The 19,748-nt window shown below is 40.9% G+C and overlaps 1 protein-coding gene across 1 annotated transcript in view; it reads right to left on the reverse strand.

Annotated features, from left to right (window-relative positions):
- Positions 1 to 18,664: 18,664 nt before the first annotated feature.
- Positions 18,665 to 19,748, reverse strand: part of LOC124615395 (3-hydroxyisobutyrate dehydrogenase, mitochondrial) — a 65,809-nt gene continuing 64,725 nt past the window's right edge. Inside the window, exon 7 of the mRNA XM_047143230.1 lies at positions 18,665 to 18,870. Coding sequence (XP_046999186.1) covers positions 18,688 to 18,870 — 183 coding nt within the window. The 3' untranslated portion in view covers positions 18,665 to 18,687. The remainder of the gene's footprint in view (positions 18,871 to 19,748) is intronic.

Genomic DNA, 19,748 nt, shown 5'->3' on the forward strand with positions numbered 1-19,748 from the left:
GGGAGTCTCCTCTGAAAAGTTTGGACCATGCAGCCCACCGACGGAGAGGGCGCTTTTACACTAGTTCGCCAAAGAAAACGACTCAACGCTTCTCCTAAGCAGAACAACTCTCGGAAGCGACAACGTCCAGAAGAACTGAAAACTTCCAACCGTTATGCGGCTATTGCGACGCAAGATACTACAGATGCTCCAGAACGTATGGCCCAGACGAGTGATGTCAATCTCGTAGCAGATAAAGAGGGGACAGATGCCTCTGGCCGGAACTTACTACGCAAAGTCCCGCCCGTTACTATTTATCATACCAAGAACTACATGGAACTCAACAAGGCGCTGAAAGCGAATACTGACGGCAGTCTTAAGGCCATCTACCAACGAGACGGGATCAAATATCACTTTGACTCCTATGAAGATCAACGGCGGGCCATCAATTTCTTTGTGTCGAATGACATCCACTTTTTTACACATCAGGCCGCGAAGGACAAGGACCTCAAAGTGGTTGTCAAACTTCTACCTGCTGAAGTTACGGAGGAAGATCTGAAAGACGCACTGATAGAGAAGGGTTTCCCTGTCATCAACGTCCACCAGTTTAAAAATCGAGACGACAACATGAAGGAATTATGACCTCAAGATGCTTACTGTGTCACATTGCCAGCCCAAAAGGAAAACTACAAGATTTACGACATCAAATACCTTCTATATACTAAAGTCGTTATTGAAACCTACAACAGACAAGAAGGACCTGTTCAATGTCGCCACTGCCAGCGCTTCGAACATACAGCTAATTATTGCAGCTTGCCTGCTCGCGGCGTTCGATGTGGAGGGCAACACCGATCTTCAGCGTGTACTCATCCCCGAGGGGCTCCGCTGAAATGTGCTAACTGTGAAAAGGACCATCCTGCTACATGGCGTGGCTGCCAGAAGTACCACGAACTTCTCAGGAAATACAGACAACGGTCTTTCTCCGCAGCCCTCTCAACGGAGGACTCATGTAATACGGAACTCCAACCTGACGCCACACCCTCCGCCCCACCGTCAGCAAACGCCACAAGAACAGCCGGCGGTGACACGGCAGCCAGTAACACAGCCTCCTCCTGAAGCACTTCCACCTCGACAGCACCGCCAGCATTATTCATACGCCCACGCAGCATCACCACGCCGACCGGAACCGGAAACCTACGTCTCACCAGCTCATTTGATGGAATCTATAGCTCCAGCGCTCTCTGATGTCGCGAAACTTCTCACCGCCGTGCAGCAACAACTAGTGGGGATACTTTCTTTAATCGAAAGTGTATTGAAGACCTTTGGAACACCTTAAGATGGATCGCCCTGGGGCCACGAGAAACCTGAAAATCTGTATTTGGAATGCCAAGCGAATGAAACACAAGAAAACAGAATTCACTGAATTTTTACAACGTCACAAAATCGACATCGCACGTGTATCAGAGACGCACCTTCGTCCAACAACTGAGCTCAGATTTCGTAACATGTACGTCTATAGAACGGACAGACAAGGCCAACGAGGTGGAGGGACCGCAGTTCTGCTTAAAAGGGAACTGCGGCACCATCATGAAATGCTACCACACCTCCAACATCTGGAGGCAACAGCAGTAACGGTTCGATCGGCGGCAGGCAACATCACTTTCATTGCGGCGTACAGCAGCCCTGGTAAAAACCTGGTGCTAGACGACCTACGGAGTATCTTTACCAATTTTGACAAAATCTTCCTAGGAGGTGACCATAACAGCAAGTACGTCGTGTGGAATTCCCAGCGTACGAACCCTCGTGGACGAACTTTGATTGCCATGGAAGAAGAACTGGGCATCACAGTCCATGGCCCACGAGAGCCCACACGGATTCCTTACGTCGATCGGCAAGAAGCAGACGTCCTAGATATTGCTGTCATCAAAAATATTGAGACGAACCTCCAGCTCCGCACCGTCGACGATCTTTCGTCTGACCACCGACCTGTTATCAGCATAGTGGAAAACGCAACAGCCAACCTTCCGCCCCCAACCTCACAAACTCTGAACTGGGGTCAATTTCGGACCTATCTTGGCAACAATATCTGCCCCACACAGGACGTTTCAACACCGGAAGCCATCGACATCGCGGTACAAACTTTGACGCAGAAGATAAAGGTAGCCAAACGGAGGGCAACTACTTACACGGTCTACTCTGTAGTAGCTTTCGACGAGTTCCCGCCTCTACTCCAAGAACTGAAGACACAGAGAAACAGGAGCAGGCGACGTTGGCTCCACTATAGAAACCCGATTGATCGACGAGAAACACACGTCTTAACACGAGAACTGCACAGGAGAGTGGCTGAGTGGCGACAGCAGGTCTGGGAAGATAAGATGGATGAATTCTTACTTCGAACCAAGAACGAATGGCAGGTAGTCAAGAACATACGACACCAGTGACCACCTAAACGAGCCATCAGAGGACCAGATGGTCTCCTCTATGACGAACTCGCCCAGGCAGAGCTGTATGCTACGACTTAACCAAGAACAGATGTCTACACCAGCGACCCCCGTGAACGACGTCCACCTGCAAGAACAGGAAGGCGTCATTACAGCAGAATGGACTGCTTTTCGTAATGCGCCTGTGCAGAGCCGCCCACAACTCACCACACTAGCAGAGATCCGTAAAATTATCCGGAAGACTCGGAATAATGCGCCGGGCAACGACTCCATAAGCAACACCGATTTGAAACAGTTGTCCAGGAAGCCAACTGTGCTCCTTACCCAAATTCTCAACAGCTGTCTTCTGCAGGGATTATTTTCCTATGGCATGGAAGACGGCTCGAGTAGTTCCAGTACCCAAGCCAGGTAAAGACCCAGCAGAACCCAACAGTTACTGGCCAATTACCCTCTTGCCGACCCTTGGCAAGGTGCTTGAGAGAGTGCTGTTGCAGAGGCTCCATGACACGCTTACAGCGTATGATGTTATATGACCCGAACAATTCGGTTTCAAGGACAAGTTATCTGCCGAACTTCAACTTCTACGGATCACTGAATGGATACAAGAAGGATACAACAAGCAGCACTTCACGATTGGTGTCTTCCTTGACATCGAAAAAGCTTATGATAAGGTGTGGCGGCCCAACCTTATCGTCAAACTGCATCGCACTACCCCTATTGCGGATTGTTACATTAGACTCATAAACAGCTTTCTGCAGGACAGGAAACTGTATGTCCGAGTCGATGATAAAAACTCCGAAATGAAACTGATCTCCTCAGGAATTCCGCAGGGCTCTGTCATTTCGCCTCTACTTTTCAACTTATACATAAATGACATCCCAACAGTCCCCCTTGTTACAGCGAGTTTTTACGCGGACGATATGGCCTTTCTGACAACTGGAAGACACTTTGATCAGCTAATTGCTAGGATGCAACGGCAACTTGCTGTAATGGAACGCTGGACACTGCAAAATAAGATAACGATCAACCCGACGAAGACTGCAGCCGTTCTGTTCACACGGAGGAAACCAGTTCTGAACGACAGACTCCAAATAGCTGACCAATTTATCCCATGGTCGCCGGGAGTGAAGTATCTCGGTGTCTACCTTGACAAAAAATTACTCTTTATGCAGCATATCGACGACAAGAAGATGGCAGCCCAGAAGATGGTCAGGTCATTGATTCCGTTCCTGAAAAGTAAGGATCTCAACTCTAAGTATAAACTCCAATTGTATAAGGCAACAGTGGAACCCACAATTTTGTATGGCTCCACCTCGTGGGGAACTACGTGCATCTCCTAATACAACAAACTCCAATGCTGCAAAACATTTGCTATCGATGGATCACAGGAGCTCCATGGTGGACAAGAAACGTTGACATCCGCACCACACTCCACAAGACCACTATACAAGAGAAGGTCCATGACAAGGCTCTACGAGTTTTTAACAAGATCGCTGCCCTTAGGGACGAAGTTCGACAATTACAATCGGTAGGAACGGTAAACCCTGCAAGATGGCACAAGTATTGAGTACCGAAGTCAATAACGTTTCACCCCCCTTAGGCAATCTGTCATAACACGAGGAAGCATTCACACATAACAGCCTTGACACATTTCACCCTCCACAGGAGATAGACATCACCAAAGACAGCAGGCTAAAGGACCCATTGCGTGCCCAAGCCTACAGGAGATAGACATCACCAAAGACAGCAGGCTAAAGGACCCATTGCGTGCCCAAGCCTAACTGAATGTGTAATAAATAAAGTGTTTTCCTTTTATCCTTACATCCCATCCTAGAAGAATAAGTCATCAGGGATGATCTCTTCAGTCCACACTACACACTATATTTAAAAAAATAGAGAGAGTTTTAGTTTTAGCGAATCAAAATTTACGAAGTAAATAAGTATTTTTTATTTATCCGTAACCATTTTCCACGCAAAAATGAGAATATGAAGTTTCTTGAATTACAGCACCAACTACCAAGAATCAAAACAAATGTTTAAGACAAAATTTATATAGTTTTTGTTATATAGTATCTGATTCTGCAATAAAAAATGGAGGTTCCCATTTGAAATTTTAAAGTTGCCTCCCACCCCACTCACAGGGGGCTGGGGTGGTGGGCTAATTTTAGCACCAGCCGAAATAATCAACTTTGGATTCTACACACTTTTTTCCTCTGAAGCTTATTTTTCGAGTTATTCTGGTTTGTCAACTTAAAATTTACATCCTGTATATGTGCTGAATTTTGTCTGGGGAACCATGCTGCAGAAGATATTCAAGAGGAATCTGAAGAGATGTAATCTGCTCGTTTTTAGGTCAAGAATTATCAGAGAATTAGCAGCTTCACATGATATGGAAATCAGACAGTTTGATGTTACGACTTGATTCCTAATGGGAATTTGAAAGCAGTAGTGTACATGTCACAACTGAAACAGTTTTATTTTGGAGGACACAAATATTGTTTGCAAATTGAAGAATAGTCTTTATAGAAATTGATCACCATGCTGTTGGAATGAAGAATTTGGGGAGATTCTGAAAATGCTTAGATTTGAGCGACTGAATGCAGACAAATGAATTCTCTGTACTGTAACAGATGACAGGCTATGGTTGCAAGCTTTCCCAGTTTTTCAGAACAGTCCTGTTTTCAATTTGTTGCAGGGTTTCAAATTTCAGAGAAATATTCTCATACTTTCTACTTTTCTCCAAATTCTTGGGTGATCTATATTTTAACTCCAGCTGATAGGTTAAATATGAAAGCTTTTCCTATTGCAGTTGATCGAGTCCCTTAAGGAGTATTATTGGGCACTAACGATGTTGAGTTTCCATTTTTGCCCTTATCGCAGTTCAGTTTAAGCTTTACAGCAGTATGGTTCTCTGTTTCTCTGTCTGAGTCGTATCACAATTAATTTTCTATTAAAGTGTTTGATTGTTTCAAGTGAACTCAAAATGCCAAAGAGGGAGTGTTCATTCCAATTCATATATTGTGAAGAATGGTTCTTCATAAAATGAGAAGTGACTATGAAGTAGAATGCGTAATTTTCAAGTGTTATGAGTAACTTTATGAGCAAACACTAAAAAACATAGACTGGAATGAGGACAATATATGAAAAGGGTAGATTGCTAGTCACCATGTAGAGGAGACGACGAGTCACAGACAGGAACAACAAAAAGACTGCTATACGTTTGAGCTTTTAAACCAAAAGCCTTTCTTCTAAAATACAAAACAGACACAGGCACTTTCACACAGTCACGACTATCTCACAAACTCATACAGACACAATAATTACTTTGTATAATACACTTCCTATCATGGTACATGCATGCCCTGGCAGACTCTCACTCATAATTTAAACATGCGCTGCTCTGGGAAGGGAGTATATAATGTATCAGAATGGGACAGTACTTGATGAAAAGATTGATCCCAGGTATTTCAGGGATTCCAATACTCATATAACTCCCTGCATATGTGAAGTGAACTCAGTTTCCTACACTTTGTAATAACGTTATTCACATAAAGCAGGCAGATTAGGATGTAATTAGTAAACCTATTACATATTTTCAATGAACTAGAACAAATAAGTAAAGATCTTTGTTCTTGCCATGTGAGGTAATCAAACAAAGTTACTGCTATATTTATTATTTTTGTACTGGTATTCGAAATGTATTACATAACAAATGTAAAAATTTCAGGAATAGATTAAGAGGATTACAGGCATGGACACAGCTGCCTCATGAGAGCACGAGTGTGAGCTGGTACTATCTTGAAACGCTGAGTAACTGCCGTATAAGCAAACACTGGCTGCAGAGTGTCGCCACGCAATAGTCTTGTCATGTCGCTGGCTTCCTGGACATACAGAACTGTTTCCAAAGCACATGGTTTTGATGTGTCCTTTTTGGCTCACAATGGAGTCTTGACAAATCCATATTTATTCATGGTAGGATGTCAGAAACAGTTATGACAGGTTCATGAGCACTGAGCACGTTATTATAAATGTCCCTATAGAAATAATGTGGTGATGGTTAATAAGTCGTATATGAAGATGGTATCTGTTCTTTCGGACATGTCCGAAAGAACAGATACCATCTTCATATAAATAAGGCTAACCGGCCACTGACCTCCTTTTTCTGTGTGGATGCACATGCATTGCCCTAACTCTTATGGGTCTCAGTAAGATTGTCAGCCATGAGTAACGAGTGTACGGTAATGGGCAGGGGCACTACAAATGTAGTGTGTGGACAGTAAGTTGAGAATGTGGGTCTCACAGGGAGCATGCAGGGGATAAATCCCTGCAGTCGCACTGTCTTCTGTGCCCTCGGTGGCTCAGATGGATAGAGAGTCTGCCATGTAAGCAGGAGATCCCGGGTTCGAGTCCCAGTCGGGGCACATATTTTCAACTGTCCCCATTGATGCATACCAACGCCTGTCGACAGCTTAAGGTCTTGATTTAATAACTCTTAGTTCACATATATGCTTGCAATAAACCTGACAAATAGCAAGGGAGGTTCTCAGTCAAGGAGACAAATCTTGTAACCACATTATAGAAGTAGTGTCAGCATGGGGACTAATTATGGAAATCCTACAGTCTTGCGGAGGTACTGCGAAAGTAGGAGCTTCTGAGAATTTCTGAGTCTCTGCCACATCTCCGTGGTGAATTAGTAGCACCAGCAGTATCACCATCATCATCATCAGCAGCAGCAGCAGCAGCCTGGACATAATCTAACAATATGGGGACACCCAATGCTGTAATTCAGGTTAGTCTACTCAAATTTTGCTAAAGTATGAAAGGCAGTGATGGATTGTAAAACTTTTGCTACAATGGAGTGATTTTGTTGGCATACATAAAACGATACGGCAGAATGAGTAACATGGCCAATCTCCAAACCATTATAAATGATTTGCAAAAAGAGATTCAGCAGTTAAAAACAGTCTTAAGCGAGTGCAACCTTCCCCATGACATGTCAAATGATAGCTCTTGCAGTGCTGGCCCCATAAGGAATTTTTCATTATTGCCTTCAGTACCAGAATTTTGCAGTAAACCCAAAGAAGACATGAAAGTATTCTTCCATAAAGTTGAATGAGCTGCCTTATCGAGTCCATGGACTGATTCAGATAGATTGGCAGTTGCCAAATTAAGAATTCATGGAGCCACACAAGATTTCCTCAGCATGGAGCCCACTTGTAGGAAATCAGAAGGTTACGATGAATTCAAAGTGACAGTTGTTTAGAGAATCAAAGGCAAAAATACTATCACATTTTTGAGAGATCAACTCCATTGTCTGCAGATGTGATGGGAAGAATCTATTGAGCAGTTTGTCAACAGAATTCAAAACATTAATGCTCAAACATACAAGCTGGGTTGTCATACCCACATATAATGCAGCACAGTAGTTGCAGCTTATCTTTTAGATCACATCACTACCTTTGATGGGATAGGTGATGTTTGTGACCAGACTGGAGCAGGTGGTAGGGGACGATGAATGGGACATGTCTTGTATCTAGGTCTATTACAGGGATGTGAGCCATGACATAATGGGTTGGGAGTAGGGGTTGTGTAGGGATGGATGAGTATATTGTGTAGATTTGGTGGACATTGGAATACCACTGTGGGAGAGGTGGGAAGGATAGTGGGCAGGACATTTCTTATTTCAGGGCACAATAAGAGACAGTCAGAGCCCTGGCAGAGAATGGAATTCAGTTGCTCCAGTCCTGGATGATTCCGAGTTACAAGGAGAATGCTCCTCCGTGGACAGACAGTGAGTCTTTGGGAGGTGGTGAGTGACTTGAAAAATAAGGCATGGGAGATTTGTTCTTGTACAAGGTTGGGAGGACCCAACAAGCAAACTTCCTAGATGTTGACCACTACCTCAAGGATAGCTACATCTGTATCTCTGTCCATATCAAACCTACTAACCACCAGCAATACATCCAGTTTGACAGCTGCCCCTCGTTCCATACCAGAAGTCCCAACCTTGTACAAAAACAACTCTTCCATGACTTACCTTTCCAGTCACCCACTACCTCCCAAAGTCTCACCGTACAGCCATAGGGGAGCATTCCCCTCATAACTCAGTATTACCCAGGACTGAAGCAACTGAATTACATTCTCTGCCAGGATTTCGACTACCTCTCGTCGTGCCCTGAAATGGGAAATGTCCTGCCCTCTAAGGATAGTGGTATTCCAACATCCATCAAATCTACACAATATACACACCCATCCCTACACAGCCCCTGCTCCCAACCCCTTACCTCATGGCTCATATCCCTGTAATATACCTAGATGAAAGACCTGTCCTATACAGCCTCCCACCACCACCTACTCCAGTCTGGTCACAAACATCGCCTATCTCATCAAAGGCAGGACGACCTGGGAAACCAGTCATGTGGTCTACAAGCTAAGATGCAACCAATATGATGTGGGCATGACAACCAACAAACTGTCTGGCTACCTTTATGGTCAGTGACTAACTGTGGCCAAGAAACAACTGGATCACCCCATTGCTGAGCACGCTGTCCAACACGGCGTTCTTCATTTCAGTTACTGCTTCACAGCCTGTGCCATATGAATCACTCCCACCAACACCAGCTTTTCTGAATTGCGCAGGTGGGAACTTGCCCTGTAGTACATCCTATGTTCCTGTAACCCTCCTCATCTCAACCTTCATTAGTCATTGTCCTCACTCATCTAGCCCCTTCCCTATTCCCATTCTAGTACTACACAGCCCTCTATTCCACCAACGTACCCAGTCTTTCTACTTCTCTCCTTTTCTGCCAAAACCCCCTCTGCTCTCTCCCCTCCCCCCCCCCCCCCCTACTCTCTCCCTTGCCCTCCATCTAAACTGGAGAAGTTATGTTACTATGGAGAGGTTGATGTAGAATTATGTCCAGGCCAAGAAAAATATGCAGTTAGGGTGCAGATAGTTTCAAACAATGAAATGCACTATGATGCTGTCCTTGGATTTGATTTCTTGTCCCCTAAAAGGGCAGAGATATTTGTCACAGATAGAAGGCTCAGGCTAGGCTGTAGAAACTACAGTCTTGGGTATCATTCTCAAAGGAGCAGCAACACTGATAGCATTGGATTGATCATTGTGAGTGGTGCATCAGTACAAACCCTCAGAGTCAATTTAAAGATTGATCATTTTTAGCAAATTCCCCAGGGAGCAGGAAAAAGAGTCTATGTCAAAGGCAACTCACCCTGATGCAAAGAAGGAGCTCTGTTAGTGACCAAACGGTCGGATAAATGTGAGTTACTTGACAAAATGCATTGTTATGTTGGCAGAAGTGTAGGTGTGGGTACAAAGGTGAGAAAGAATGTAGCTAGAGTCCCAAATGAACATGAGTAATGAATATGTCAAATGACAGTTGCTGAAGTGTTGAGCATAAGTAAAAGTGATGTCATACAGATTCCAAATGAAGTTTCAAATGCTGCATTAAAAAAAAAAAAAAATAAATAAATAAATAAAAATAAAAAAATAAAAAAAATCCGAAATTTTTGTAGTGATACCAAAAAATTGCAAGCAGGAGTCAAAATTAATAATGAAATAAAGAAGATGTAGCAGAAGATAAAACATTTGACAGCTGAAGAGCAGAAGATTTTAGCGCCTGTATTTTTGGAGTAAGCGGATCTTTTCTGATAACGTTCAAAATTTACTTGTCACTCATTTGGTTCAGCATAATATACATTCTGGAAATGCACCATAGATCAATCAGAAGCCTTACAAAATACCACTCAATCAAGGAGAACTGGCAGAAGAAATGGTTAAACAACATGGTGTTCACCAGTTGTGATTGTTAAAAAGAAATTTGTTTCTGGAGAACAATAGTTCCATTTCTGCATACACTACTGAGTTCTGAATGCAGTAACCACACCAGCCATTTATCCTTTACCAGACCTGGTAGAAACCATTGATTACTTTGGCGGATGTCGAATATCATTAGCTGACAATGGATCCAGATTGGTTGAGCAAAAACATAATTTATTATAACAACAGGGGCATAGAATGAGATTTTCACTCTGCAGCGGAGTGTGCGCTGATATGAAACTTCCTGGCAGATTAAAACTGTGTGCCCGACCGAGACTCGAACTCGGGACCTTTGCCTTTCGCGGGCAAGTGCTCTACCAACTGAGCTACCGAAGCACGACTCGCGCCCAGTACTCACAGCTTTACTTCTGCCAGTACCTCGTCTCCTACCTTCCAAACTTTACAGAAGCTCTCCTGCGAGAGCTTCTGTAAAGTTTGGAAGGTAGGAGACGAGGTACTGGCAGAAGTAAAGCTGTGAGTACTGGGCGTGAGTCGTGCTTCGGTAGCTCAGTTGGTAGAGCACTTGCCCGCGAAAGGCAAAGGTCCCGAGTTCGAGTCTCGGTCGGGCACACAGTTTTAATCTGCCAGGAAGTTTCAACAGGGGCATATATTTTTTTTGGATGCTATCTGGACCTCACAATGCAAAATGGTTCAAATGGCTCTGAGCACTATGGGACTTAACTTCTAAGGTCATCAGTCCCCTAGAACTTTTGAACTACTTAAACCAACTAACCTAAGGACATCACACACATCCATGCCCCTTGCAATGCACCAGCACCTTTAAGTGCCTGATGGATTCAGTTTTATGAGGATTCACACTGACACAAGCTCTTGCATCCCTCGACAACATAATAATTTTCGTGAAAATATGAAGCAGCATACTGAGTGACTTCAAGCTGTTTTCTGGTGTATAAGAAGTGCAAATCTGTATTTGCCAAAGGATAAATGTCACCTTGTATGAAGTTAAGTGAGCTGCCTTGGACATGCTATAAATAGTGAGGGTGTCCGTCCAAATCAAAAATTAATTGAAGCTGTCAAGAACTTCCCTGAACCACAGAATTTAAATGAATTATAATCATTTTTGGGACTAGTAAATTTCTAAAAGGGGTTCATAGCTGGTTATGCAAATACAGGATGTCCAGCAACACCTAGTGAAAAAGGGAACTACATTCAATTGGTCAACACAGTGCACAAAGGCAGTGGAAGAACTTAAAATTACATTTCAGCAAACCATTCATTCTTTCAATACATGCTTCAAATTTTGCTGTCGGTCTTATTTTGCCTCAAGAAATTCATGGCCATGAACACGAAATATCATTCGCTTCCAGACAGTTAAACAGAGCAGAATGTGATTATACTACAGCAGAACAGGAGCTTTGTGCTTTGGTTTTTGGTATAACACATAACAGATCTTTTTGACAGATAGAGAATTCACAGTGATTACAGACAGTGCCATGCTTGAATGGCTATTGAGCTTACAGGACCCAAGTTCCAGACTAACAAGGTGGGCTTGAAGACTGAGAAAGTTTCAGTTTAAAGTTGTTTGTCGCTCTGTCAAACTACATATACATGCTGACTCGATGGGCCAAAAGAAACACGTTTGTGGTACAATAAGTTGTGAGGAAGAGTTAAAACCAAATCAAGAGGTGGATCCTTAGTGCAAAAATATGGGAAATCAATCAACATTTTGTTGAAATCTATGGACTACTGCACAAAATCACTAGTAAAGGACACTGCCTAGTTATTCCAGAAAGCATGAGAGAATGATGCTAATCTTTTTTATATGGACATTCTGGTAAAAAAAGCAAAAAGTAAATAAATAAAATAGCTGAAATATACTTGTGCCCAAGCCATAAAGCTGATGTGTTTGAGTTTTTTCACAATGTGTTTCCTGTAACAGATGGAATAATATGGGAAAAACTAAAGCACCATTACAAGAACTGACAGAGACCAGTGAAACATTTAAAAGGGTAGGACTTGATGTCATTGAATCTTTGCCTAAGACCAAAAATGGGTATAAATACATATTGACCATATTAGATCATTTCTCCAGATATTGTCTGAAGATACCAGTACCTGATCAGAGTGGTGAGACTGTGGCTAAAGTTTTTGTAAAAGATTTAATTTTAAAGTAAACTACTGCAAGATAATAACACAGTTTTGGCAATGGAAACTTCTTGTTATAACAACTGGATTAGCTCTAAAATGCAGGGAGAGTCCATATTTGCTAATTATAAAAAAGAGAGTAACTGTTTCTTAAACCTCTTGCCACACAAAAACTCGATTAGGTGCAAATGTGCCTGGTTTGATTTTGGAGGAAGTTTCCTTCTTACTGTATTTGGTGATTTAACCACCAGAGATCTATTGTATGTTAAAGACAAAATTCTAGCCAATGAACAATAGTCTACTATGAATTCAATTAACATCTCTAATGAAATAATTTTATTAAGGAATATGCAATATGTTTTTATTGAACAAATTGTGAAGCAATTTATTACAAATTCCAACATAATTCATGGTGAGATGAATGCAATGATTTGTGAGTTGTCTGAAAAATTAAATGCATTGGGTGCTCGTTTATATTTAAACACTCTGCTTTTAAAATTTACTGACAGTCTATTGAACGCTAGAATGGAAGATCTTAGTTGATGTCAATGCCTGCCGTGAAAGCCTTCATTCTACAATCAGTTCTAGGTTGGTTGGTTGGTTGATTGATTTGGGGGAATGGACAAAACACTGAGGTCATCGGTCCCATCAGATTAGGGAAGTATGGGGAAGGAAGTCGGCCGTGCCCTTTCAAAGGAACCATCCCGGCATTTGCCTCAAGCAATTTAGGGAAATCACAGAAAATCTAAATCAGGATGACTGGATGAGGGTTTGAACTGCCGTCTTCCCAAATGCGTGTACAGTGTGCTAACCACTGTGCCACCACGCTCAGTCAACAGTTCTAGAACATAGTTCAAATGATCGCTTAAGCAGTATACTATTGCATCCAGACAAATTCTTATTGATTGCTACTGTCAATTGAAAGCAAGTTATATTCAAATTCTACTATGATTTACCCTGTTAATTCTTATAATTTGTATGCTTGCTACAAGTTAACTACAACACACTCTTTAATGATTGAAGATGAATTACCCATTATTGTTTCTATACTCATTGCTACATCAAAACATAATTTTGAAATGTATAAGACTTACACTTACCCTGTTATGTGGCATGTCATTTATCAGTCAAAGGATTATTTACTGACTGAAAAGGACTGAAGGCATTTTTTATCTCTGAATGAGCATGATCTGCTTATATGAAGACATAAGTTAATTTGCCCAGAATCAGCAGTATTTTTAGATAGAAAAGTATACAGCTGTGAGAAAGAACTGTTTATGAATAATTCTCCAAGCAATGATTGCCTTAGGAATTTAATGAAACTGTATCAGCCATTTCTTAAAAGATGTTCTGAAGGTATAATTTACACCGTCAATTCAACTCTTGATGTCACATTTACACCTACAACTTCTGGTACACCAGATCAACATTTAACACTCAAATTAAACAACAGTGGCTTAATTTTAAATGCCAGCCACTGAGATTTATCATGTGATCTGTTTGATATACCTTATGTATTGCCAACTACTTTTCTGCAGCTCGAAAGCTCCCATTAATAGAATATTACCAGTTAACTTTAACAAATTGTATATAATTATATATGCAAACAGGTCCCTGTTTTCCCAAGAATAATGATTTAATTACGGATATCCAAGAAAATGTATTGGCTACTAACAGTGAGTTAATTTCATTCAAGCAGCAAATAAGATTAAGTGTTGTGAATCTTCAAGTAATGTTAATCCATACTTAACAGTCAGTACTGCGTTGTTCTTACTTTTATTAATTTGTCTTGTGTCTACAGCATGTGTCACATAGCAAGTTGTGATTTTAAAAGCCTGCTCATCAGTACCAGTCGTCACAGTGTCTGCAAAAGAATAAGAGTTGCAATGCCTTCTGATGCCACAACGGGCGAAACAGATTCATGGCGCCCAAGTGGTCATCCTGAGCAACATTTGGTAGCTCATCTTCCTTGGGCAGTGTAATGTAAGGGTCACAGACTTGAAGCAGCTGCCTCGGGCGAGTACGAGTGTGATCTGGTGGTATCTTGGAAAGCTGACAAACTGCATATCAGTATAAACTGGCTGCAGGACACTGCCACACACACACACAGTAGTCATGTCACATCACTGGCTGCCTGCATGGGCAGAACTGTTTCTAATGCTTATTGTTGCAATGCAGAATTTATGTCCTTTTAGGCTCACAATGGAGTCTTGACAAATTTTTATTCATTCATGGTAGTACATCAGACACAATTATGAACAAGGGAGGCTCTCAGCCAATGACACTACCTTAATAACCATCCTATAAAATACTTTTTTTTACATATTGACAATATAGGAAAAGATCGATTACTATTTACCATTATGATGACATGCTAAGTTTCAGCCATGCACAATTAAGAATCTGGAGTTCCCATTGTTTGTTTTTACATATTTAAGTAATTAAGATTTTTATACAAACCATTGTTTAGATAAATAAAACCACATATTTTTGTGACTTAGGGGATATATTTCTGTTAAATTACTATCACACATTAAAGTTCATACAAAAACAAATCAGCTATTCAGAATTGTAAAAACTCTATTGCAATTTATGAAATGTATTAAAAAACAGAGTGTATGTTCAACATTCATTATTGTAAAATGATAAAACCAGCACGGTGGTAGCTGTGCGTCTCAGGGATGTAACAGATTTTGTGGTGTCAAGACTGTTACATGATGCAAAAATTTTCCAATAAATGTTTTGAAGTTAAATTCCCAGTTTTGCATACATAATTTCATAGTTACCACATCAAAAATTGCCCAACTATGCAAGAAGATGGACCTCAGGCAACATCTTTAATGGAGAAACTATAAAATCAGAAGTAACAGGAGTCTTTGTTTCAGTGACAGATACCAAGTCAAGTACTGGTATGTTCCCTTCAAACCTGGAAACATTTCAACCCATGTCATGAATCAAGAAATATGCAGTGCACAAAGAAATACAGAGGAAACTTAAACTGGTTGTGATACAAAGGTCTACTAGCCATTATAATAGTCAATTGTCTGTAGTGGAAAAACGGAACGAGGAAGTATGAATCATGTTAGACACAAGGAAAGCAAATCATATTTTTGAACCAGATTAGGACCACCTAGAAAATCTAGAGAGACTCTGTGCACAAATTTAATGAGACTACAATATTTAGCAATCTAGACCTAATGATGGGTTATCATCAAATCCAACGGCATGAAGAATCTTGGCACTCTGCAATCCTCTATTGTGGTTGGTGCTACCAATGTAGGATGCAACCTTTCCAACTGAATAAACCTGTGGCTACTATTATCCGGACACTGGAGAATGTTTTAGAGGACAAATTGCTTAGCATAATCACAGTATGTGACAATGACATATTAATCGCTTCAAGGAAGTGGGAAGGAGCATGACAAAAATATCACGAAATACTATCCCAGAGAAGCAAATGAAATAGCACAGGATGGAAATGAGAGCAACATATCCAAAGTTACAGAAAGAAATTCCATACCACCCTTTTGGACTGAATCAAGCAGCAAAGTTAATACAAAAGGTATTGCTTGTGAAGGAAATCGGGTGAATAGGGACCGACAAGAGAAATTTAGGGTTTATGTCAAAGTGTAGGTTAAGTGGTTAAACTTCTAGCAGATGCTTAGGCACAATTTGATTTTACTTCATGTATTCAACATGACAAGAGCGAATGGCAACAGTGGTGGCAATGACAAGTAACAGTCTGCACCAGGTAAAGCTTCCCTTCTACAAAACAGAGAGCTGAGCCCAGTCCAAACACCAACACTGCACAGGTGCAGGATGACTCTGTTCATCCCACACAGCAGCAATGTGGAGGCATCTGGGCTTGACTCTGTGCATATACCTGAGGTCTCACCCCCAGTCACACAGCTGGAATCATCCAGGCACCGTGACTACACCTGGCTAGGTAGAGAACACTGGCCTCTGACTGTTTACACTAAGCCAGCTGCTGATGTTTGTGAACAAAACCACACATGCTGTAACAAGGATATGAAATCTGCAACCTGCCTTGCCACAACAGCCCACGAGATATATATCATCACACCAACATATCAGAGTGCTTCTGTGTGTGTGTGTGCATTTAATTTCATGTTTTGTTGATATCACTTCTATTTTTTTCAGCAGACAATTAGAATGTAGAGCATGTGAAAATGAAAACCTAATGGTGACTCAGATTCAATATGATGCAACTGCAAAAATATAGTACTTTAATACTTTCAATACAATGAACTGAATATTTGTAGAATTGAATTATTGGACTGAAGTTTCATGTCAGGTCGCCTTGTGTAGTGGTTAATCTTGTTATTCGACACTGCTATGCTTAAATGACGGGACACTGAATTTTGCTCATAGATTGGATCTATTTGATGCATGCATATATGCGATTGCCAATAATATTATAATAATAGTGCATAATTGCAGGTTATATCAGTAATATCATGTTAGTTTGTGTGATTTCAGTTTTCGTGACCTGAAGTGCATTTTTCTACTTTGTATTTTCCAAATTCAAAAAAGGATTGAGTGGGGAGAATGTAAGGTATCTTTGTCTTTCTGGGGGTCTTTGGCTTCATCTGGAGACAAGTGCAGGCAGTTAGCAAGTGGTTACTGCGGCTAATTTTTCAGCCAAAATGGTCTATGTTTGGAAGTTAAAGACATTAGCCAGAACACTAAGAGCAAAGGAGATGAAAAATGTATATGCTCTTATTCATTTGTGATCAAGAATAAGTTTCTGTGCAATAAATAGTTTTGGTTTAACTATAGCGTTCAAGGAGTTTATCACTATGAATGTCGAAAGTGGTACAGGAGCTCATGTACGAATATTTGGTATGTCCTCCCCACACCAATACCCTTCACAGGCTGGTGAGGTACTATACTACTGGAGTGCTGACCACCATCTGCCTGCTGGACACGGCAGTGACGCATGTGGGTGACAGGAGGCCACTTGCTGACCTATGCATGCTTCACTGTCTGAGAGTAGCATTTGCTCTGGGGTCGCTGACTGCTTCTTATAACCACCCTGATTGATATATTCTGACACGAGATATAGTAGTATATGAAATTACTGTTTTTATGATTGGATGTTGGACATCCACCTGGTACCTATTCACCACATTGCTGTAACGACTCTCAAGGTGGATAGCTGAAGGCATTCCTGACCACTAGCAGCCCAGTTCCACCACCCACCACAGACGCCATTCAACCCTGACCTCTACAATCAAATACTAAATCCATATTGCATAGTGAGGCGAACGACATTTTATTTCATGTAGTTAATCTACATCTAGATGAACGCCCTCCAAACAACTATGAAATGCATGGAAGGAAATAATTACAACTGCACCTGTATTAGGGCTCTTCCTGTGCCATTCACATGTGGATTACATTATTACCAATTACTGGTTAACAGATGGCAATGTAGCAGTACGCAGGCTTTTGTGGGAGAGCTGGCATCTTTCTTCAAGTGTCAGTTCATTCAGATTTTTCACAATTTTGCAACACTCATCCATTGGTCAGACAAATTATGTGACCATATGTGCTGCCCTTTCCTGTATACAATCGATATCAAATCAATTCCATGTAGGAATATCTACAACACGAGGAAAAGATAGATTGCTACTTACTGTAAAGATGACACATTAAGTTGCAGACAGGCACAATTAAAAGTTACTTTCACATTAGCTTTCGGCCGCAGCCTTTGTCAAAAAAAGAAACATACACACATTCATTCACACAAGCAAGAACAACTAATGCACACATGACCATCACCTCCAACAGCTCGGACCAGAATGACCGAGCTGCCGGAGATGATGGTCATGTGTGCGTAACGTGTGCTTGCTTGTGTGAGTTGCATTCAGTGTCCTTTATTAGTTTTAAATGTGTCTGATGTAAGACAGATAGGAGGTGAAGCCTCAGGATAGTATATGATCAGGTAGGCTGTTGGCTAGTTAATAGATGGGGACAGAAAGTATTGTATTTCAGAAAATGTTGAAAAAGGAACTGAAGCCTTAGTACACATTACAACTGCATGGGAGAAAGGTGCTAATTGCAGACATAATTCCAGGATACAAATTGTAAAACACATGGTCTCAAATAATATTTAAGGAAGTAGTCCTGGTGTATACAAAAGCGCTTTGCTACTAAAAACTGTGCTGATAACTGTGCTAACATAAATCACATACCTCCATCTTCAATACAAAGTCGATTTTGACATTTCTTAATGTAATACATTTATACAGCCATTTGCATAGGAAGCTATGAATGACATATCACACAATTGCAGATTTATTTCGCTTCACTCAGAAACTTATATATAACAGAAAAATCTTTCTTTCCATATCCTTGTGCAACTAAAATGCGATAAATCTGGTGTGCTAATGAACCTAAGGGAGTAGGAACTTGATTTTTTGTTGATGCTTCTTGTGCAATACCAAGATCCTTTGCCATAAGATGTGTGCCAAAACCACCCTGCAACAACAGGGAAAAAGTATAATTTAACACAATAATATCACAGCTTTAGTTACTACCACAAGCCTTATTACTCTATTTTTACAGTAATTGTGCATATGTTGCACGATGATAAATTGCACAGTGAACTAAAAGTTTACACAAAAGGAAGGAGAGAAGATTAGGGTTTAATAATGTTGATAATGAAGCTATTATTTTATATTTGAGAAACCTGTTTTTGTCTTTGCTATATTTTGTTGAACTAAAGCTGTCACTTTACTTCTTCCTGCTGCCTCTATAGTTACAGAACTGTGACTTACTCATTTCCTTGAATATGTTACTCACACATCTTTATGATTGGCTCTGTTTTTAATGTCTAATTATGAGAATTACAACCACAGCCAACATAGCACACATTTTAATTAAATTGTTACTTTGTATGCTCATAAGTTTACTTTTCACAACTGCAAGCATCAGCCCTGAAATCATTCCCTTATTTTTGCTCTCAACTGTATGATCCACTACAAATAGCATCTTATCCTTAGCATTCCCCCACCATCCCTACTCTAATCACTATATCAACACCACCTTCTTAGCCCAAATATCGTTTCTCTGTTCTCATATCTTTTTCCTTAAGGGATCATACATAAGAAAGTCATCAGGTGTGCAAGAATTATGACAACTGTATTTGGTGTGGGTCCCCACCCCTTGTCAGAGGCAAATACAGTATTTTTTTTTTTTTTTTTTTTTTTTTTGTGCGTGTGACAGTGAGGGAGGCACAAGCATTAGAAGCATGAACATGTCCTTATAGGCTTTCTGTATCTAATTTTAAAAATAAAGACACACACACACACACACACACACACACACACACACATTATATACACATATAAATGAAA

The sequence above is a fragment of the Schistocerca americana genome, chromosome 1 (assembly GCF_021461395.2).
Source record: "Schistocerca americana isolate TAMUIC-IGC-003095 chromosome 1, iqSchAmer2.1, whole genome shotgun sequence".
Lineage (NCBI taxonomy): Eukaryota > Metazoa > Arthropoda > Insecta > Orthoptera > Acrididae > Schistocerca > Schistocerca americana.